The sequence below is a fragment of the Toxotes jaculatrix genome, chromosome 12 (assembly GCF_017976425.1).
Source record: "Toxotes jaculatrix isolate fToxJac2 chromosome 12, fToxJac2.pri, whole genome shotgun sequence".
NCBI classification, from domain to species: Eukaryota; Metazoa; Chordata; class Actinopteri; family Toxotidae; genus Toxotes; species Toxotes jaculatrix.
Genome location: NC_054405.1, coordinates 13601128 through 13624747, shown reverse-complemented (window position 1 = coordinate 13624747; position 23620 = coordinate 13601128). Strand labels below are relative to the sequence as shown.

At 40.4% G+C, this 23620-nt stretch overlaps 1 protein-coding gene and 4 non-coding genes across 5 annotated transcripts; 1 reads left to right on the top strand and 4 right to left on the bottom strand.

The window, feature by feature from the left end:
* Positions 1 to 384: 384 nt before the first annotated feature.
* On the top strand, positions 385 to 22824 carry LOC121191005 (cilia- and flagella-associated protein 54-like). Its single transcript, XM_041052048.1, has 57 exons — positions 385 to 533; positions 1092 to 1197; positions 1764 to 1913; positions 2126 to 2291; positions 2476 to 2534; positions 2908 to 3051; positions 3488 to 3601; positions 4107 to 4208; positions 4689 to 4881; positions 5020 to 5115; positions 5262 to 5374; positions 5546 to 5660; positions 6116 to 6201; positions 6333 to 6479; positions 6707 to 6854; positions 7092 to 7144; positions 7271 to 7399; positions 7673 to 7829; positions 8089 to 8222; positions 8452 to 8649; positions 8746 to 8838; positions 8914 to 9102; positions 9286 to 9404; positions 9497 to 9644; positions 9806 to 9961; positions 10055 to 10177; positions 10492 to 10614; positions 10889 to 10955; positions 11269 to 11358; positions 11449 to 11575; positions 11786 to 11888; positions 12126 to 12214; positions 12338 to 12535; positions 12630 to 12787; positions 12890 to 13044; positions 13281 to 13490; positions 13619 to 13818; positions 14388 to 14523; positions 14896 to 15025; positions 15282 to 15443; positions 15538 to 15747; positions 15944 to 16031; positions 16192 to 16362; positions 16471 to 16537; positions 16708 to 16893; positions 16980 to 17066; positions 17151 to 17270; positions 17589 to 17636; positions 18037 to 18178; positions 18436 to 18602; positions 18774 to 18928; positions 19031 to 19154; positions 19355 to 19514; positions 19609 to 19766; positions 21619 to 21765; positions 21880 to 22000; positions 22631 to 22824. The coding sequence occupies exons 1-57, from the start codon at positions 385 to 387 to the stop codon at positions 22822 to 22824; spliced, it is 7680 nt and encodes a 2559-aa protein (XP_040907982.1).
* Positions 20234 to 20306, bottom strand: trnar-acg. The gene has a single exon. It is a non-coding gene; the product is annotated as a tRNA-Arg (tRNA).
* Positions 20674 to 20745, bottom strand: trnah-gug. Its single transcript has one exon. It is a non-coding gene; the product is annotated as a tRNA-His (tRNA).
* Positions 21085 to 21156, bottom strand: trnah-gug. The gene has a single exon. It is a non-coding gene; the product is annotated as a tRNA-His (tRNA).
* trnar-acg lies at positions 21229 to 21301 on the bottom strand. Its single transcript has one exon. It is a non-coding gene; the product is annotated as a tRNA-Arg (tRNA).
* Positions 22825 to 23620: the final 796 nt, after the last annotated feature.

Below are 23620 nucleotides of genomic sequence, written 5' to 3'. Positions count from 1 at the left end.
CTGAGCATTTTATTGATTATGAATACAGCTTTTGATTTGTAAGAGAAGGAATGTGCTAAAACCAGAGTTGTTGTCAACTTTGGTAAAATATCAACTTCTCTTATTACTGCTTAAAACTAGAAGTGTGGATGAATCTATTATTATTATTATTATTATTATTATTATTATTACTACTACTGCTGCTATTATTGTTGTTGCTGTTGTTACTAATACCTTGGGTGATGCTGTGTTTTTAAACAGAGCTAACTGCTTGTGAGTTACCCTGCCTCCTATCTCTTTAGCGTCGTTACCATGGTAACATGCCTCAGTCACTGAGCCGTTTGTTGTTGGAGATAGCAGCTAACAGAAAAACGTAGGTTAAAATTAAACTTTCTGACCGCGGAAATGGACTTGCCAGCTTCATATTACGGGAAACTTGATAAAAGAAACCCAGTTATTTCTGCTTTTGAACGGGACATTAATTCGTTTATAGCACTAATGAGACGAGTCGTTTCTTCAACCGGTCAAGACGACAACGGCTCTTATGCTAAAGGGTAAGATGTTAAAAGCCAGTGTAATGTTAGCTAATTAAAGATAAGCTAGGTCACGTTAGCATCATGTAGTTTATTGCTCTAAAAAGTAAACACGGAAGTCAGCTTTAAACAATATTTTTTTAAGTCACGAAGTTTATAGCAAACACACATGACCGGGCTTCTCTTTTGGCAACGTGCATAACTTAGCTAAGGCAAATTACGAGACAGCAGAAAATTGTTTTCTCAAGTGCATTACGTATTTAAGGTACATTATAAATTTAAGGCATTGTACATGACTAAAGTATTGTATTTTCATTTCATTTTATACTTCGACTCACATTTCATAGAGAAATATTGCACTTTTTACTCCTTTACATGTGTCTGACAGCTTTAGTTAATTTACAAAGTAAGACATTTGCATATAACATATAATAGCATCAATATTAATTGAATTTTGTGATGGACATTTCTAGTGCTAGTAATTATAAACCATTAGCCAATAAACCATTTTGTGTTACATATATAGTGAATCAGCTGTATTTTAGTGTCCATGAAACTGTTTTTTGTTTTGTTTTGAAGGATTAAAATCCTGGTGGAGATATGGAGAAAGTACAAGCATCGACTCCCTCCCAGGTTGTACCAGGAACGTATGCTGCAGATTGCAGATTTTCTCTTTGGAATAAAGGTAATTCACAGAAGTCTAGATAATACCTGTTACACATTTAGTTCACACAACTGAAATTGATTGCTTTTGCAGCTGCATTTCATCAAAAGCTACTTCAATATCTTTCTACAATTTCATTTCTCAGTATAATCAAAGGAACCCCAGTCAGTCTTGATTGCTGTGCATGGTATGCTTACTAGGACATTACCTAGTCAAATTAAGCTGATCCCAAATCTTCAGGTTCATAATTCATGGTAATTTATGCCATAATGTGATAAGTGTAAGCACTCTTTAAGATGGAAAAGTGGAGTTGTGCCATTGGGTGTTTGACCTATACAATCTGTACTGTTTACTCTGCATTAACAACCTCTTGTCCCTTAATGTTGCCTGCTGCTGTTTGCCTCTTTGCTCTCCTCAGAATACATAAGCAGATTACTGCTGTGGCTGCTGAGTGTTTGTCCCATAATTTGCCAGTTCAGTTGCTAACTCCTGCAGGTCTGACTGCAGCAATTGGCCAAGGTATCTTCTGCACATCACACATTCATAGTTGCTGTCAAATTTTTCTTCCCTCTCCTCTTTGTCTGTAGTTGTACCAGCTGGCTCTTTGGCAGGGCTACAGTCTCCACCTGCAGGAGTTCAGCTTAGTGAGAATCACTGACATCACAGATGTGGACCACTTCATGGCCTGCTTCTTCCCTGAAGGTTTTGATACTGACCAGGATGCCTTTGCCATGAAGGTACATTGTGCTATGCGGGCTTGTGTGTAGTGTGTCTGAGTCTGTGGTTTGTCTGACTTCTCATAGTCTGATTGGAGTGAAAAGCATGCTATCCTTATGTTTTTTTATGTTACTAAGAACTGCTGTCATGTGGAGTAAGGTCATTGATATTTTGAGATGTTTGCACGTGAACCCTGATATCTACTGTATATATGTTATATGTGTGTGTGTAGATCCGTGCAATGCAGGGCTGTGCCCTGTGTATATTTGAGCAGGAGAAAAGGCACAGCGTCCTCAGCCAGAAGGGACTCTGTAGTCTACTGCGTGTGCTGAACTTCATCAGGATCATGATGCAGGCTTTTCAGCAACATGAGCACCTCTGCTGGCAAATATATAATGGTATATTAGTACAACTTATATAATTTTGTCCAGTATTTTAATAGTTGAGTTGTCAAAGTTAACATTGTGAACAAAACTGGTGCAGTTTGAGTAATAGGTTAACCATCCAAGGGTATAGAACTAACCTTTATAGAACTAACCTCATACTGTGCATCGTTCTCTTTTTCTTTCACTTCTTTTCCAGGTTCGTTACACATCTACACCATCTGTCGGTATCTGATGACCATGAATTGTAGTGCACAGGTACTTAGAAATAGAAGATAGATGGAACTTTTATTTCTGGTTGTAACTATTACAGACTATTCATCTTCTAAAGGGTCTTTTCAAAAGATTGTTTTTTCCATTGCTGATACTGTCTAAAGGGAAAGGTACTAACTGTGACTAAAAAACTGTTTTGAGTTATGAGTGCTTAATGATTCACCCTCTTCTGCACATTGTTTGGTGTCTTAACCCTCCTTCTGGCATGTTAGTATTGTGACTAAGAAAGGCAACATGCAACTCCTAAACCTGAATGAATGATGTTATACAGCCAGAAATTAGTGCAAGTTTTAATGTATAAAATAATTGTCTGTGTCACTCTTTATAATCCTTTATGCCACCATTTGATCCTATTCAGGCACTGGAGTACCTCCTGTGGGCAAGCATCAGTTTAGAGCTGTCCATCCCTCTGATGACTGCTAAGTATGTGCCATGGATTGTCACACTCTACTGTGCTGTCTGCCACTGTTACTATGACAACCAGGCTGCAGTTCAGGCAGAGGTGAAAGACACGCGTCATCTGCATCCAGACACCAACAAACGCACAATGTCAACAGACTATTGACAGGATGATATAATAAGCTGTAAATACCAACTGCCACCTGTTCTCAGTCTGTCTACAGTTTTCTGCCAGCAGTCTATCTGGAGTTAGTTTGCTGAATTTTATTATCTAGTTCTCATTAAATGGGGCTGTATAATAAAATTCTGCTTTGATGTTTATATATTTGCTGTATCAAGCTACTTCTGTTCCCCATGCTTAGCTTTCAATACGTTAAAATACAGTACTTGTGGCATGTTTATTTTGCATAGAAATTTTGCACAAGATTTAGTCTACATGTTGAAATCACAGAGAAAATATTTACTTAAACTGAATTTCTGAATTTTTCTCAAAGTCTCCCTATTTGTGGGGTTGTTTGTGCGTCTCTAAATGCTTTCAGGAATTTTCCAGGAGAGCCCTTGGAAAAATCAATGAGCTTGCAAAGCTGGAGGAGCAGAATGAAGTTCCTGCCACCAGAGAGACTCAGAGAGCTTTTAAAGAAGCCTCTATCAAGGCAGGAGATTCCTCTCATCGAAATATACTCTTAATACTGTTACTGTGATAAAAATATTACAGACTAGAGATCATTTATGCTTTCACTGACTGTGAAACACACTGTCAGTGAGAGGAAAAACATGAAAAGAGTGCAAGTAAATATAGTAAAAATTGTGCACGAAAATATAAAACCAAATGGCAATCTACATATCTAATCAGTTAAAGCTCTATTTGAAGTGCAGTGGACACTGCCCAAGCATGAGAAGCTTTCTCAGTTCATACCTTGTAAACAAAACATGATTCTGAATTCATAATGTCTCTCAGTGGAACACCCTCACTGTGTACAACTACTGCAGTGTCATGTGTATGTGTGAGTACAGACAGATAAAATTTGTTGCCTTCTGGAGATGTATGAATGACTTTCTGAGCCCAATTAATAGTTAATAGTTTGTTATACTTGCCTTTACAGTGTTGATGTGCTCTTCTTTGGTTTATTAAATTAAAGTTGATTTTTTTTTCTCCAGCTGGGTGCCATGATGTTCAAGCGGGCTGTGTATGAGGCCAGAACAAGACCCAGAACCATGTTCAGAGTCAGAACCAAAAGCACCCTTAAAGACATACCTAATGTAAGATCCACTTTAATGTTGTATCATCATATCCAGTGTTAAATAACACACTTTACACTGCATAGTTAGTGGAGTGGAGTGATAGCACATGCTAACTCCTGTTAAATTGCTGCATAAATAGTTTACTTTGCAGTTTTCTTTACTTAATTTGAGGCATTACTTTACTGCAGTGGTGTCCAAACTGTTCCACAAAGGGCTGTGTGGCTGCAGGGTTTTGTTCCAACCAAGCAGCAGCACACCAGACTTGACTCATTTAATCAACTGATCTCAGTCTTCAGACAGTTGATTGGTCAAACTGTGTGCTCTTGATTGGTTGGAACAAAAACCTGCAGCCACACGGCCCTTTGTGGAACAGTTTGGACACCCCTGCTTTACTGTTTTTTTTATAATGGACTTTGGCTCAGGCTGCTTGCTGGTGTTAAACTAACTTTCTTCTTGTTACATTAGCTAAAACTGTATGTCTGCCTGCATCTACTGTAGGTGCCATGGCCCCGTACTACAACAGAGCGTATGCTAATGGGACTGTTTGACAGCGGTGCCGCACAGTTCTTTGCCATCTTAGAAGCACTTTGGGACAGCACCAAACACCCACTGCAAACAAAGATGCCAGATGAACCAGAGCTGCAGGAAGTGATCCTGGAACTCCTGTCTGCTGGCATCAGTATATTATCTGGTTAGTAAAACAGATAGCAGAAATCCACTGATTACAGTAAGTAAGTAATTTAAATCAAACATTCACTGATTGGGTATTTAAGGTGTGGAATACTCACTTTATGTATTTAGAAATGTGCTTGTGTTCTTGTGTGTTAAGGAGCAGCTACAAGTGAGCAAAAGTGTGATGACCACACATGCATGTCCCTTAGTGCACTGACACCAACATCGACTCTAATGGACTTAGCCCTTACAGGTACTTTTCTTTGTCCTTTTTTCTTACATTACAATCACATGTATACATGTTGTATACTGTATGTTTTATGATGTGGCCAGGTGTTTGTTTTGTGCAATGTGTCTAGAAATATTGTGTTACAATGATGTGATCTGTTCTGTTACTAGGAGAAAACAAAGTGCCCTTCACGTCTGCGGTGAGGTTCATTAAGCTGTTGTTTCAGTACAAGCAACCAGATGCATTCACCGAACTTGCCAGAGAGATGCTGCAGGTTTTGTCTGTGAGTAGCACACAAGTAATCTGCTGTAATTCTCTTTATTCAGAAAAGGGGAATATTTTCCATCTCTATTAGTTCTCACTTGTGTATTCTTGTGTTTCCAGTTTAAGTTTAATGGGTGTTGTGTTTCTGAATGGTCACGAGTGTGAAAGTCTCTTTGTGTCTCTGTGTCAGGGTGTAGAAGGCCAGTCATTCAGGAAGGCAGAGATGGAGCTTGCTTTACTTGATGGTTTCAATAGTCTGCTGTCTTCCCAGAGGAGCCACCCTAAAGACGACAGCTTGATTGATGGTATATCAAATGTGAAACTGTGCCACATATTCAGATCTTTAGGTCTCTAAACCTTTACTTAGATAAATTGATTTATTAATACAAACTGAGTTCTGTCCACGAAGTCCTCTCATAATCATTTTATTGTTGATATCCAGATTTCACTGATCTTGAACAGCCTTCTGGTCTCTTTTCCTTGATTGCTCATGGTTGCCTTCAAACAGAAAATACTTTAAATTATGAGGGCCACTGCCAGCCCTGCTTTGCCAAGCTGCTGTTAAATTTATGAGTATCTTAACCTAATTACTGCCTGCTGAATATTTGCTAACATGCTTTGAGATGGTTTTTCATGCTCATAAATTAGCATTGATTAGGCAATAGTAAGGTGTTCAACACTGGGCCTTAATTACTTGATTACAAAATATCCAATACTGATTTCTGTTATGATCTGGTTTTGATGTTTGTGTTTCTAACAGACAGACACAAGTCTTCATTCTCAATGAGCGATGAGTTCATTTGCCTTGTAGACACTCTGCACAAGTCTGTTTGTGGCTCTGCTCCAGTAAGTTTCCATATTGTGTGTGTATTCGTGTTGGGGTTTATCTGCCAAGGATTAGGATTTAGATTACAGTTAGTTCAGCGGGGGACTTTTTAGTGTGTGTATGTATGTACAGTCTGCCTGTGTTTGTGCAGGAGGTGCAGCCAGATGGAGACCTGGTTTTGGATGTTGTGTTATTTCTCTGGCGTAAAGTGAAGGTGGTGATACAGAAGGATAAACTGCAAAACCCAGTTTACCCAGAGTTTACATGCTACCTTGAGAAGGTCGATAATTACGACAAGGTGGGTATTTAAATAGGTAATCATTACGGAAACAGTTGATGTTTTTTTCTGAGCATAGATTTTCTTATAAATGTGGTTTTGGGAGTCTAGGACTGAGTCAACTGTAACTTTGGTTTGGGCTAGATAAAACACGACACTTTATTTTAAATTTCACTGTATGTTTAATACACACATCCTGCTTATTTCTGTTCATTTGTGTGTGATACTATTTTTGAACATGTTTGCAGTGGCTGTGGTGTCTGTCTAGGCTGTGTGAGGTGGGCTTTGCCTGTGACCTGGCATCTGTGGACTGCATACTGATGACAGAGATGATCCACACATTGGTTATACTGTTAGAGAGTGCAGCTGAACGCAGTAATCAAACACAAAATCCAGGTGAGGGATTAGGTTCTGCTACTTGCCTGGTTTCAGTCTGTAGGACAGCTGAAATCACATATCTTTTGTGCTTGATCTTAGTAGTATTTCACTCTGGTATTTGGTATCTGGAAAACTTCCACCACAGTCAAACCTGCACACATATACACAACATTCATAGTACACAGTATATACAGTGTTATCCCACACCATAATTATGATGATGATTTCTCTGAAAACGTACTGTATGTCTGGCAGCTTCTGGGGCAGATGGTGATGGTGTGAAATCAAGCTCTTTCTCTTTTCATGAGGTATGTGAATGGTTGAACTATATATGCATAGCATCAATCGGCTTCTGTATATTGTCAAGAGTAAAAAAAGAAAAGAACAACTTTTCAGTCTTAGGCATTGGTGTGTCTGTTTGTGTGTACTCGCAGAGTTCAAGCACAGAGCTGCTTCAGAAGGTGTGTGAGGTGGTGAGGAGAGGGCTTGAAGCTCTGGCAAAGGGTGCTGCTACGCTGCTGCCCCAAGACAGCTCAGCAATCACTGACTCTGCCTTCATGCAGGTAGGGCTGGCAAGAGTTCAGGGTGACATTTATTCATCATTCTAATCCAGGTGTTGCCCTGAGCTATGATCTCATCACTGTATTGTAAGGGAACATATACAGAGAAAATTATAAATAAATCAGTATAAATTGAGAATATACACAGGGTGAGTGCTGCTAAAACCTGTTTTCTTCTTGTTCTGATAGAAATTTTGTCCCCACCCTCCATCGACTCCCTCCCTGTCTTCTATGGCATCATCAGAAGAGGTAAATGAGGAAGATGAAATGAATAAGAAGGAAAAGGATGAGGTGGAATCTAAGGCAGAATCAAATATTAAAGGCTCTGGACACATTCAGTCCTCACGTGTGCACCTGCTGACCACAGACCGTCATCTGGAGCTAGAGATCATCCACCACAGGGCTTCCGTCAAGTTACTGCAGCTAAATGCAGGTCAGACTCACCACATTTTTGCTTTTGGCCTATATTCAGTTTGTGCTCAATTTTTACATCAATAGAAATGGTGAAATTCCTTAATCCTACACTTGCTGATTTATAAACATAAGTTGAAATCATGGTTAGTTAGGGTAAATGTTCCAAAATAATACTGATTTAAAATTATACGTCTACCAATAAAACATGCCCAGTTGTAGGCACAGATAATGGGTCTAAATATGGTGGCTTGTCCTGATACTTCCATTGTTGTGTCCAGTTGCGGAGTCGGAACTGTTGGATCGGATCAAGAAGAACAAGGTGTCCAAGGCTCTTTTCCTGATGCAGAAAGCCTTGCTGGCGTACAATAACATGGAACCAAATCAGAGCAGCAAAACCAAGAGTCTGCTAGAGGTCTCACACACACACACACACACACACACACATTTGCATTTTCTTAGACAGAATTACAAATCTGCCATTGAGGCCCTTTTACTAAGGACAGATTTAATTTCAGTATATTCTGTGTAAGTCGGGACTCAGCCTTAGATGTAGCCACTTTTCCTAAGGACTGATGATTGGTGATTGAGCTTTAATGAAATGTAAAGAGTATTCAACTGGTTTGTCTGTTTGCTCTTGCCAGGAGGCCTCCTCCCTGATGGAGAAAGCAGGAGTGGAGGAGAGAAGATTGTACATTGCTGCCACTTGTAAGACCAGAGCTGAAAATAAAGACAGAGGACTGAAGGAGGAAGAAGAAAACCCTCCACCTCCCCCCATCCTACTTTCACGCACTGACCACTCCTTAACCTTTACCCCAGCACCTTATAAATTGGAGAGACAGGTGAGATATGCTTTTAATTATGTTGGTAATTTGCTAATCTAACAAGTAGCAAATGATTGAACACAATTTATATACTTTTCATCTTATACTTTTCAGGTGTGCTGGTACCAGCTCTGCGGCCATGCAGCTGAGGGCATTAACCGAAAAGTCCGCCTCGGAGACTGCAGCCTGCCAGGAACTGGAAATATGGTGCAATTTATTTCTTTCATTTTGCGTGAGTTGATGTGTGCCCATGGTATTATCCCTGACTTTGTGTGTTTGCAGGTACCAGCAGTATCTGGTGAATGTGTGCTGACGGTGGAGGGGCTGGTGCCCAACCAGAAATATATGTTTGCTGTTGCAGCCTATGACAGCCAGGGCAAGCTACTGGGCAATGCCATAGGGCGGACAACATTCCCACTGCTGGCATCCATGCCTGTACCCCTGCTTTCTACATGGGCTCACATGGCTCAGGTACAATACACACTAGTCCAAGGATGGAGAGCCTGTAGGCCTAAGTGCCTAACATTAACTCAAAGAGCTGTTGTTCATTATTGGGATTTTGGCTAATGCGAAACTGATTGACACCTTAATACTGATGCCCACAAACCCAGAGAAAAGGGTTATGGATGTAGCTTTTTTTGACTCCTTCCTCAGGTGGCATTTCAAACAGAACAGTATGCCTTAGCAAAGAGAGCATGCAGGGAACTGTGGAGCCACTATACCTTCCCTGACCCTGGGTCCTACAGTACACAGGATAGACTCGCTACCACAAGGTAAGGAGGGAAACGCATAGTTCAAGTCAATGACTCTATTTCTTTGCATTTGCTTATCTTCCTCTACTCTGTCTCCATTCACCATGCTATAGGCTGCATGAACAGACCCTCAAGTGCTCCTCCCCTTGCCTGTGTCAGTTGTTCCTCACTTCCATCTTCATTGAGACAGAGATCAACATTCAGCAGGGATCTCTCTACTGTGACTCATTCAGTGAAAATGGGCCGTTTATCTGGGAACAGGTAACAATCAGAGCTTGATAGACAAGTAATTTCATATTTGCCAAATTTAATGACTAAAACATATAAGAAGTGAGGCCAGTCAGTTTAATAGTCATTGTTGATAGCAGAATCAGAGTGTGAAATTTTATGTGCCTTTTTTGCCTGTCTTGATGTATGTGCAGGAAGCCAGACTGGCAGAATGTGAGCGAATGCTGGTGGCAATGGACTTGGCAATGTGTTTGAATGATGGTATCGCTGCTGTGCAAGCTGTACTAATCTGTTATGGCCTCTTGGCACCTCTAATCTTCCATCAGATCACTTGCAATCCAGTGGTACAGGTATACAAAGATTTACTTTGTTTACAACGTAACATAATCCAAACTATTAAATAATTTCTAACGGTGTGTTTATGTCTGTGTTCTGATGTTCAGGTGCTAAAGAAATGCTTGGTAGTTTTGGAGGAGAATTCAGGGCTTATCAAACAAAAATGGACTGGAAACATCTCAGAGTCATTTATGCACATGATAGCCTGCATCACCTACTACCTGTCGAAGGTGTGTCTGCATGTGTCTGAGTAAAGTTTATTCTGTTTATGTGTGTGCACACAACAAAATTTCCAGGTCTAAATAAACATGACATTTCAATACATTTTACAACCATCTTTTACAGAAGATTTCACAGCAAGTATCATTACTTTTTAACATTTTGTGGTGATTTTTACAAAGTGTACACTTTGATTCACATTTTACATACATTATTTAGCCAACCTTCTCATCCACAGTGACTTATACATCTCAGATATCCCAAGTGATAATTAACCAGGAGCTTTGCCCAAAATAACTTCTCTTTCTTCATCCTTTTTGACCAGACATTGCGTGTGCTCGGGGAGCATCAAATGGCTTTTGCAGTGATGGACTGTAGTCGCAGGTTGCTCCAGGATGTCTATGACACCCAGCTGCAGATGAGGAGACTTGCCAGTGAAGCTGTGGGTGTAAGGAAGTGTGGAAAAGTGTAGATTTATTTCATGGTTTTGGATGATGGTAGATCATGAAATTAATATTTTTACCTAATATATTTTCAGATTTTTACAAAAGACTTATTTTTAGGCAATGTCATGATATTGAATAATTCCAAGTATTCATCAGCTGAAGAACATCTTGTTCCACATTTTTAGTATTTCTGTGTGTTTCTGTGCGTGTGTGTGTGTGTAGTCTAAGACGGCAGATCATGCTGCAATCAAGGGGGAAATGAAGATAAATCTTCAGCTGAAGGCACTGCATGTGAAAAACAAGCAAAGAATCACATCTGCAGCAGCTCTCACCACAGACAATGGTAACACAGGCATACGCACTGGACTCTTTCATGAATATGTGGCATGCACATTATCATTTTTAGGCCACACTTTAATACTAAATACTTGCTCACCTTATTCGCCAAAACAACCAGTGGCATGTAACGCATCTCTTTGCAAAGACTCAACATAAAATATTTTCATTTGATTTTTGTTTGAGTGTCTCAGCTGGCTAGCTTGCTCTGTGAACAGTGACTAAACTGCTTCAAGAATAATAGATGTTGTTGTGGTTACACATTGATCCAAATAGTGTTTTTTCCTCGATAGTGAATACAATTGTCTTTATTTCTGTAGAGATGTCACGCCCACTGACTGGCTGTGACGATCCCAACACATTGTATGATCTGGTCTCCAGCAGCACATTAAAAGACGCCTATCAAGATGGTAAATAGAACCCTCTCACATATTTCTATTACAGAATAATTAGGCTTGTTAATTCACATTTGTCTTTTTGTGTGTGTGTTGTCTTGACAGTGATGAAGCTCAGACGGAAGGTGTATTTCGCTGAGTATGCAGCGCTACTACTCCAGAGAACCATGGAGGAAGGCCACTCAGACCTTGTATTAAAGTGGGGACAAAGCATATTTGACTTTCTTTCCAGGTATGTTTTCATTATACAGCTCCTTACCTATTTTTAAAATATATATATATATAAATAAATAATACTGGTATGGTCAAAATGTTAATCAGTGCATTTCCTTTCCCGCTTATTTATGGCTCTCATGTTTGTTATTGACCTTACTATGGATATTTGCTGTTTTGTCATTGCTGAGAAAGACTTGACAGTATGTGAATGGTTCTCTCTTTTCAGGCGTGATGAGGTGATGGGACTGTCCACAAAATGTCTGGAAGGAAACAGTCACAGTAAAAGAAGAAATAGTGTTCAGGCTCCTAAAGGAAACGAACCGTCCCAGGTGAAACACAGATGTGTACATACACATTTTTTCCCAAGGACATTTAATATATTCAATATCCCTGCACACACAGGGAACCAAACTTTTTAAGGGCATAAAGTTTCCTAGTTTCTGATATAGAAAGTAGCCTCAATTTACTGTGTTGCCATATGCTTTGTGAATTCCCCAAAGGAAGCAGGTAAAAAAAACTGTAAAAATTATTATGATTATTTTGCTTTGTGCTGCTTTTTGAAGCAGAACAAGGGCACACCATCTCATGATGACACAAGAAAGAAAATAAAGCAGAAAATGCCACACAGCATGCTTCAGAGAGTGAGAACTCACAGGTACAGTATGAGTGTGTGTGTCTTTATCTGTTTGTTGGGGATGTCTGTGTTTGTGTATGGTTATGTGTTGTGGATTCATGTACATTAACAACTTGTGCGCTGTCCTCCTGTCCATGTGTGTAGGGAGATGCAGGTCGTGGAGAACCTGCTAACCATGATGTCGTCTGTGGTGCAACGCCACAAGAAGCGGCTTCAGCTGAGGAACCTGTGCTGCGAGGAGAGAGTGTGGAGGTCACATCTTAACTACATCATGGCTCAGGCACATATAGCACTGCTTTACCAGGGCCTGGACCAGCTACATGGAGGAGCCCTGCAGCACAGGTTCACACACAAGATACCAGCTAATTGTTCTACATATACTGTATATTCATGTGCTTATGTCTGTAAAATTGTGTGTTGTATGTGCTTTGCTCAGGTACAGCCAGTTAAATCACTTGTGTTTCTCTCTGGCCTACTCTGGTGTCCTGGTACGGAGGAACTCACAGCAACAGCAGTCTTCTAAATGTGAGGTTATCTCAGAGAGAGACTCCTCTCACCCCAGTCTCAGGGATTACGTAGCTGCACACAAAGACAGCCACAAAAAGGAGGGTGAGGAAAATGGCACACTGAAAAACTAGAAAAAAAGTTATCCTCTGCTCTGACTTGTCCATCAGTTGCTCATTCCTTTCCCTCCAGCAGTTAGAGCTGAGGACTCTGACACAGAGGAAAGTTGTGAGGAGGTAGAGGACTCCTCTAAAGCGGTGGAACAGCAGATTGAGATGCAGAGGCACAGTGCTGCCTTACTGCTGGAGTCATTTAACAAAGCTGCTTTACATCTACGAAGGGCCATGGTACTGTTCACACATACACAGACAACAACTTACACATGTACACAAATTTTGACATTACATGTAACTAAATCCAGGCTTTGTTAAGTTTGTGTATCAGTGTATCAAAACACATCATACAAAGTATTTATTCTGCTCTACAGTCACATACTTGTCACATACATACCATTTTATTTTACTTTTATAATTAGTCTGTATTTATATTGTATTTTTTTGTGTGTATTTTTAATCTTTTTCAGGTGTTTGCCCATCGTGGCAGCCACTGGACCACTCTGCAGTGTGTGTGTCAGACTGTGTGGGACCAAAGCTGCAGAATTGGTTCCCTAGTACAGACATCTGTTCAGCTCGAACCTCACTCCCCCGTTACAGCAGAACAGCTGCACACCACTGTCACTCGGCTACTGGTGCTGGCTACTGACCTAATCATGGACATGCTTAACAGACTAGGGGTAAGTATCACATGTAGCTCTGTACACACACCTAGCTACTTGTTTAAAACCTCACACCCAAAATTGATGGCACAGTCCTGTTTGTGATTTTCATCTGCTTCCTTTATCTTCATCTTGGTCCCTATTAGCTGTGGAGTTTGTATGACAGCGACTTGACTGAGGACGAACTAGAGTCCAGTCTTCATTTCTCTGCCCCACTGGATGACAGCACCCAGGTGGACCTGCGTTGGGTCCGCACTTTGGTTTTGCACACTCTGGAGCGGCTCCATGATAGTGGCAAATGGGAAAACCTGGCCCACTTTGCCTTACTTTTCAACTCATACACACGGTAAACTTTTTATTTGTATAATGCACAGATTATGTTGATATCATAAATCTAAAAGTGCAGCAAAAATGAAACAATAAATAGGTTTGTTTAGCAACATTCAAAAGACAGATGAGTGGCAGGTTGTTATCATTAAAGGGAATTTAAGCAGAGATTTTAATTTCTGAAACTTTATTAGTCACAAAGAGCAAAGAACAGCACATACTACCATTAAATACACATTTTAAGTGGATTTTCATGCCAAACACTGTTCTTTTTTATTGATTTAACATTGCCATGTTTTTGCTCATTAGCTGTCAGCAATCCAGGTTGTAATTCCAGATCAAAGAATTTCCTAAGACACTATCCAAGAGTAGATGAAGATATTTTTGTGTGTGTGTTTGAGATTGTAATACTGATGTGGTGGGGACATAAACCTGTTTACACATTCACAATGTGAGGACTTTGGGGGCAAAAAGCAAATCCCATAAAATAAATCTTTACATTTTAGAGTGAAGACTTAGTTTAAGTGTTTGTGTGTGTGTGTGTGTGTGTGTGTTTTTATGTCTGTGTCATCTGTACATCTTTCTCAGGGATCATTATGCCTTGATCGTAACTCCTCTACTAGTCCACGCACAGAGGAGGCTGCTTGAAAGGATTAGGTGTTTTGGAGGACCTGCGGTTCCACAACCACACCATGTCAAGACACAGAAAGCCACTGGCAAGGAGGTAGCACACACCCCGTCACAAAAACATGTTCAAGCCCTGTATGATACTATGGCCAAAATCAAAGTGTATCAAGGAAATCCAAGCTAATTAAAGTCTTTTATAGAAAAGAGGGTTTATTACTTCGCAAGATAAAAGAAATGCAGAGAAAAACGCAGTATTAAGACAGTTGATAATTTCTTATACAGTTTTTATTCACCATAATAGAATCTGAAGACATACTCATATCAGGTGTTTTTGCCATACTGAAAGTATATAACTTTATATTCATTTCTTTTTTTTTTCTTTATTTATTAATGTTTTTGTGTGCACTTATGTATTGTGTGTATTGTACTGTATGTATATAGATGTGGTGCTTTCTTTTCTATATTTCAGGTAACTTACAGGAGCTATGCAGACTGCCAGCTGCTCAGTGGGTGGACCCCTCATCATCCACAGCAACCACCCATTCATAAAAAAGCAGCACTCACAAACTCCACTCCTCAACATGCAGTTGAGCTTAAAGGTTTGAACAGCTAGCTTCAGTCATGTCAGAATATTTCACTCACACAAACAGTGAATGATGATGGCTGTCATAGAATTGCAGTGCTCCAAATATTACAAAACAATATAGAAATGGTGGCATGGTGAGATTCAATGTTGTGAATATGTGCAAAATTGCCAAACTGTAAAATGGATCAGAAAGTACAAAGATCAAACAAGTGTGGACAGGTTGTGTGTGCATGGATAATATTTTCACACATATATGTTCTATCTCTAAGCTGCAGAAATGCAGTGCTCCATGTCCCTTGTGCGCGTTCCTCTGGATGTAGAAGACACGCTGAGCTGTTACCGTCAAGCTCTTGAGAGAAGACCATATTGTCTTCAGGTCTTCCAGCACAGTCGCTCATTACTGTTGCTGCTTCTGGCATCCACACAACCCTGTGAGTTCACTGCTGATTTAGAGGACACACACATGCACTCATACAACAACTGTTTTAAACTCACACAGTTTGGACTGCCTTTGTTTCTATCCAGGCTTTGCGGCACAGTGGCGGCACTGTCAGAGCAGGGGTCTCAGCCATTCTGCAAGCCTGGTGAACTTCAGTCCCATAGTTATGCCCACTCCAAACATTCAACCGTGCAACCTGACAGAGGAGGACTACAGTACTCCAAATGCTCTCTACAGCCTCCCTATCAGCATTGATCACATACCGACTGTCACTGCTGCATACTCCACCTCCATTAGTAAGAACATAAAATACTTATATAAGTACCCAGCAAGACTTCTATAGTGCACTATATATACACTTTATAACACACTGAATCAATGCCACACGTTATAAAGTGTACCAGCAGACTGAATGACAGGATACTAAAATGGTTGAACTATGTGTCATAAAAGTCTTACGTCCCTTCCCATCTTCATCCAACTTTTCTTCAGAGTATCTCCAAGCCAACGGTCATGACTCCCTCAGAGTGCTGGCACTGCATGAAATGGGAAACCTGCATTTCTACAACAGAAACACAAGGTTAGAAATCAGTTCTAATGCCGGAGTGTGTATTTGTGTGTGCTGAAGCAAACCTACAGCCTTCTGTTATAGGCACTCACTTGTTAGTTAAGCTTTTTATTTATTTTTAGTTTTTTACCTTCTTACAATAATTTAATTCCTGCCTGTATTTTATCTCCAGGGCAGCACACTCATGCTGGAGTAAAGCTGTAGATTGCGCCTTACAGAGCTCAGGCACAGTAGAGAAATGGGATGGCGTATCGTTTGGAAGTGACTCCCTACAACAAACCCTGAAACAGGCTGGCATTTGGGGATGTCTGCAGGCTGCTGGGCTTACTGCTAAGATTGCACAGTTGGTTTCAGTGAAGTTTATTATTAATTTGATGTGCTTATTTTTGTGTGTTGCAAACATATGCTTTTAAAACCTACTTGCTCCTGAGGGCTGTGTTTGGATCTACAGGCATATCTTAGTTTCTGATATCAACCAGCGGACCAAGTGCTGTCTCCTTTCTGCTCACCTCTTCAAGGTAATACTTCCAGGGGATATTAGTCTCTCTCTTCACAAACATGATTTTTATTTTTGATGAATGCACTATTTAAAGAATGATGATGAGATGTTTTTGCTGTAATGGCTGTATGTTTTGTTGTATGTGTACATTTATTCTGACATGCTTATGTGTGTGGCCCACTTCTCTAGTGTGTGCTGTGCTGCTCCCTGGCCCAACCCCAAGCTGACCTCCAGTATGCCTCCCATAGCATTGGAGATGAACTGCTTCCTGGAGTCGACCTTTTCTCTGAGCCTCACAGGGTTCACCTTGGTACCACTGTAACCAGCCTTAACTTCATCTGCCACTGGCTTTTCACCACAGGCTACCATATCATGGTACACACACAAATACTGTCTGTCCTCATTTTGAACTGCAAAGCTCAAGATACAGAACTGAATAAGTGTTAAACTTGTAATTTCAGCTACTTCCCATGCTAGCCCTTTACCTACATTTTGTGGGGACTGTGTGCAGAGATGTGCAACGCACGGTTGAGGGCAGAATACTAAAGGTCAGCATTTATTCATGTACATGTGAATGTTTTTCCTCTCGTGGTTCTGTTGGAGGTTTTGATCTGGGCTGGTGTTTTCTGCAGATACTTGCCCTTACTGAACTGTGTCTGTTCACTGAAGCTGTAAAGGAGGCAGTTCAGCTCACACAAGGAATAGGCATCCTGCTGCCCTATGGGCACTACATCGCCAAAGACAATTACAAAGTATGAACACACACATATGTTCCCTCTTTGCCTTTTTCACTCTTAGCCTGTTCATATTAAAAGGTGTTGCATCTCACTGTAGTTGGCACACCCTATGTATACTTTTAATAACAGTTTTAGCCTTGTGTTTGTTATGCTATAAATCTGAATTTTTTGTGGAATTTATCAGTGGGAGACAGACTGTACATTATTTCTGTTAGTCTGCCATGTTGGCTTTGCAGAGTAAAACATTCTTGTGCTGCTTCTGCACAATATTATTTTGTTTGTTTATAGATGTTGTAATCTGAATAGATAATAAACATCATGTTTATTTTGCAGCCTGTGAAGACGTTCTACAGCAACAAGTCTCTTGTGGACAACACTGAGGTACTTTCTTTAGAATTTCACCAGTATTATTCTGTCAGTTTTCCAATTTAGCTGTATAATTAATTTGATATTCTTTTCGGTGGACAGCCATATAAATCATTCTTAGAAGGAAGCACCATAGGGTCACAGTATGTGTTGTATGGTGTAGGTGTAATTTTCTTTGCTTTTAAGAACAGAATCACCTCATGTTCCCTCATTTGGCCTTCCTGACACATTTGAAAACACAAATCCAAATCATCCAAATGCACACCAGTACTTACACACACGCATTGCTCCGCTGTTTCAGCTATGTATTTAACAAATTATTCTTTTTTTTTTCCAAAAAGATGTTTTCTAAACTTGCTTACTACTTTTTGTTTTTTGTGAATGTTCTCTGTGTGTATGTGGTACTTGTGTTTAGGCTTTGGAAGAACTTGTGAACTGTGACTTTGCTCCAGTGGTCCGAACGTTGTATGGATCCACATTGTGCCTCCGATTGAACCTGGCTCGTATTCAACTAGTCCTGGCTCTCAGTAACACCGTACATGGCTCTCCTGTGCCAGGTCTGTAAGGGAGAGTACTTTCTTCTCTCTGTTGTATATGTTGGGTTTATGCCCTTTAGTCTCATATGACTAAATGGGATTTGGTCACTGCATTACGAGGAGGCATATACACTGACCTGTAAGACTAACTTTACTCCATTATATTGATCATTTTCATCATTCTGTACACATTCACTTTAAACAACTAATTTGATGTTATTCTAAAAGAGTCACTGTTGATAAAAAAGCTTTATGCACAAAGTTGGAATGTCTTTCAGATTCTGTTGAAGGAGAAGCTTGTGCCAGCATAAGAAGTTCTTCAGTGAACTCAAAACACCATGAACAGGATGAACTGGACACTGAGAGCTGCTGTCAAAAGACAGATGAGCCAAAAGTGCTGGATCTTGATACAGAGAAGGAGAAGCTCACTCCAGAGAGGATTAAGGTGAGACTTCCGGGGTATTTTTCTTTTGATTTTTACTTCAGGTGTTTGCCTCTTCCTGTAATTTCTGTTGTTAGCTGGTGTAGTCTTGGCACCTTACAGTAAATATGGAGTAGCTTTCTCTCCAACTTGTTTGTGCTAACTTGCCCATATCTGTCATCTCCTCTGCTGTAGTTCCTTTTGTTAGAAGGAGCATCCTCCTTGTTGGACTCCATTTCACAGCAGCTCCCATCTCAGTGCAGCAGTGAAATAGAGAAACTGGAACTTGTAATAGAGTCCAGCCTTCTAAAAGCCAACCTCTACCTGCAGCAAGGATGCACTGCACTTAGGTACAGTGACCTTATGCATGTGTACCGTGTGTATGTGTGTGTGTGTGTCTGCTTATGTTTGTATTTCCTGACTATCCTAACCATTTCAATATCTTCATTCAGTTCTGAGGTGGCAGTTTCATCTTTGGAGCTGCTGCAGACGTCTCCTGTAATCATGGGGGGACCCATGCCTGGCTCTCAGAAACCTGTGTCTGAGCTCCCACACCCCAGGACTGGAATTGAACAGGTAGCATCTTTATATAAATTAGTCTGAGCTAATGTCAAGCATGTGAAATCCTGAGTATGTTAGCAGCTGAAATGTGATAACGTTACCTTCTTCCATTTAAGAAATGCACATAACCACACAGGGGCAGCAGAATTGTGATTGATTATACACGGCGTGTGTGTATGCATGTGTGTGGCAATGTGTTCAATCCCTGTGTATAGGGTACTAAAGATTTCAGCGTGTCAAACCCTCCGCATGAAGACTGTCCCAGAGCAGTTGAGGCTAGTGAGAGAATTGGAGTTTGCCTGTGGCTGCGTTGTCGCCTGGCACTGGTCCGCAGCCTGGCTACATGCATCCCGTACACCGCTTCCCTTATTCCAGGTTTGCTGCATTCAGGCTAAGAATTTTGAAGAATTATTTAGTTTGTGTGTATGTGTGCATATGAATGTGTGTGTTGGGGGGTTGTCTTTTTAAGGTAAGAACATTAACGAGGAGGCAGCTCAGGTGTTACAGGAGGGTCTTGATGAATGTGCGCTATGGGGAGACCTTGATGCTCAAGCCCTTTTAATGGTCGAATTTGCGGAATTGGAAGCAAAAAGAGGCAAGACTGATGACAGCATGGCAGTACTGCAGGTACCAGCACACACACACACACAGACACCTTTCTTGTAATTGATGTTGATGTACAGGAGGAGTTTTGGAAATGATGGACAAGGGATTAAGCCAGAAATCAAACCTAGAATCGTCTGACCCATATACAGACACATTATCCAATACGCCACTGCCCCTATGTACAGAGAAGAAGTGCCTCGTTGTTGTGTATATTTCCAACTCAGAATATCAAAGGTACTACTGTTTTATCTGTGTGGGTTTTTCTTAGCATGTGACAAAAGACAATATGTTTCCAAGGATTGATATAGGACTGTTGTATATTTTCTTCATAGACAAATCCTGTTTATGAATTCAGATGCATTAGCACACATTGAGAGGCCATTTACTTATCGTTTGACTACTTTGAGCAAGTAAATGTACAATATTACTAAAATATGGAGTGGAGTATTTTTGGAAATGATGGAGAAGGGTTAAGCTAAAGTTTACATCGAGCTAGCCAGGAGTCGAACCTAGAATCTTCTGATCCGTAGTCAGACGCGTTGTCCATTGCGCCACTAGCCCTATGTTCAGAGAGGGCTGGGAATGGCTTGATTGTCACAGCACTATATGTAAATTGTTGTGGTATTGTCGTTTGGAGACAAGTGTAAAGAATGGCAGTCAACTGACCTGTCAGGTTGGACTATATGTGGTCTTATTCAGGAAAATATGTGTTATCTGTCCAGTTTGAAACTTTGTAAACTGAAACAGAGGGTGGAGTATGTTAAGCACCAAAATGAAGCAGTATATCTTTCTACTGTTGCCATGACTCAGATTAAAAACAATGAGGTGTCTCATTTAGGAAAATATGTGTTATCCATCAAGTTTGTCAATTGAAATAGCAGCTGGAGTACATTAAGCACCAAAATAAAAGAGTCCACTTTTCTATTACTGCCGTGACCCGGATTCGAACCGGGGTTGCTGCGGCCACAACGCAGAGTACTAACCACTATACGATCACGGCTAGTGTGTTTAGGGGGTGCCTTATTGCTGTGATAGCATCAAAGGCTGCATGATGAGAATTTAGATATCTTTAGCACATGTTGAAAGTATGTATAGGAGAAATTTTGGAAATGATGGATAAGGGATAAGTTAAAGTTTACTTTCAGCTAGCCAGGAATCCTAGTCTCCTCTAATCTGTAGTCAGATACATTATCCATTGTGCCACTAGTCCCATTTCCAGAGAACTGAATGCTGAAATAAGAGAATAGTCAACTGGATGTGTCAAGCTGGACAATGAGGGGTCTCCTCAGCAGCTGTAGTATATTAAGCATCAAAATAAAACAGCACACTTTTCTATTGCTGCCGTGACCCGGATTCGAACCGGGGTTGCTGCAGCCACAACGCAGAGTACTAACCACTATACGATCACGGCTTCTGGTCTGAAAAAGTGCCTCATTGCTGTGATAGGAGTTTTGGAAATGAAATAATAAGTTAAAACTTACAGCGAGCTAGCCAGGAGTCGAACCTAGAATCTTCTGATCCGTAGTCAGACGCGTTATCCATTGCGCCACTAGCCCTGCATATGTTATGCTGTGGGAACAGTTTTGTTGTCACAGAATTGCATGTCAACAATTGATTTGTGGACAGTTCTGGAGAATGTGGCAAAAATGATGAAAGTAACAGTTTTTTCCTCAAGTTGAAGCCAACTTCCGCCCTAGGATCATATGGCCTGTAGGCAGACACATTCTCCACTTTACCACCTAACTTAAAGATTTGCCATATAGTGTTTTCGCTGTCTTCATTTCTCCTATTGAGTCAGGTCATTTGGTGTCTTTTTGTAATGGGTCTTCATTCATTCATTTGTAATGGGTTTTCTGTTTGTGTATCTGCTTAGGAAGCAGTGAGCCTGCTGTCAGGACGGACATGCATACCACCAGGGTCCAGTGTGACACTGGCCCGGGCCACTTTGCTGCTCAGTGACCTGAAAAGAGCACAGAGCACTACACTTTTAAAACTGACACAAAAACTACTCCAAAAGCAGGTACTCAAACACACAGACATATACACTATACATACTGTCCATACCTGTCAGTATTCAAAAAGCAGGCAAAGCTTTAAACATTAACATTTAATCCTTTTCCTCAATTTCTTTCAGCTGTGTGTTTTTGGTGAGAATGTGGTGTTGGATGATGGAAAAGTGTGTTTCTGTCCTCCCGGACCCCGCAACGTCTACCTCCCGTACCTCAGCATACTGGATCAGACCACTTTGCGAATCGGTAGATAAAGAACATGACCCTTTTTTTTAAATACTTTTTGCAATGAATTTAGTCTGCTAAGCATTAGCAGACTAAATTCTTCTCTAAAACAATGTTAACATGTTAATCAGCATAATTGATTAACACAATCTGAAATATTTTAAAATGTATCTTAAAAATGTTGAAATATTGAGCATGGACATCAGCTCCATGATTCAAATATAAAAATTTACACTAACCCCACTGACGACATCCATGGTGTATTTTATTTTCTCAAGTGAGTCACCATTCATTCACCATTCACCATTTGGCCTATAAAATATCAGTGACAATATAGTGAAAACTGCTGCCACATTTTCTCAGAGCCCAGATTCTTCAAATTTCTTGTTTTGTCTGACAAACAGTCCAGAGATTCACTAAACTGTCACTGAAGAAAAATCTAAGAAGCTTGAACTAGAGATTTTTTTGGCATTTTATCTTTGAAAATACTTAGATGATTAATCAGTAATTTAATTGAGAATTTGATTGACTAATCAGTTTAGCTGTACTCGTGTCAGAAAAGCACCTTGTCCGCTATAATTATTTGCAGTGCATATATACAGACTCAACACCCACTTTATTAAGTTACTCTATCTTTCACTGTTCCTGCAGGTCAGGTTTCTGCTGAGGATCTCAGTACCATGGAAATGCCAGTCCCTGCACATGCATTACAGCCCACTTCCAAACAGCATTTGCATGATTCCAACCAGACTGAGGGAGACTCTGAAGTACCAGTTCCGTCTTTGAGCAACCCAAGCACCTCCAGTCCTACAAGCCCCCCATGCTCAGTCAGAGAGCCAGAATAGAATGACACCCATAAGGTGTTACAGTTAGCACTGCTCACTCTCAGTCCTGCCTGTTGAGAGACATAGCTGGATGCTGACGTGGGTTTAGAGCCTCATTCACGTGTCCTTGATTCTGTTCCTGCTGAGCTTGTTTTGTGAAAGAGAGCAAGAATGTTGTAGGCAAACTGGTGAAATTACACATTATGTAATCAACTTAGTTTTTAAGAACTGAAGTACTGTATTTGTCAACAGGCTATTACAGTTGGCTATTTATAATATGCAGGAGCAATTAAAGACAAATAACCCAACTTGTTTTCTATTCATGTCCATCATTCTTCTGTATGTTTACCTGCAAGCTGGCAGTAAATGGAGTCAAAGAAAGAGAACTGTAAGAGTTGGGAATAAACAATTCTTTGTTTGGGAACAGTGTTCAGATCCTTTTCTTAAGTACAAGCACCAATAACACAATGTTAAATATTCCCCTAGAAGTAAAAGTCTTGCATTTGAATTCCTTTTTAAGTTGAAAAAAAGTATAAAAAGTGAATGTTACATGATTAGCACTGACTCATCAGTGTCTAAGCAGCGTTTTACTGTAGTAGCTGCGTGAGATGGGGCTAGTTTGAACTATTTTATACGCAGCTTGTTTAGTCCAGCCGTTACCAACTTAGGGCTGGTGTCCCTCCAAAGGGTCACCAGATAAGCCAGAGGGGTCATGCGAAAGTTAGTGAGAGAAGACAGAAGAAAAAACAAAGATCTGATAAACAAACCCTTTTTCTTTAATATTATTTTTTGTGAAATACAATTTCCCTCTTTGAGC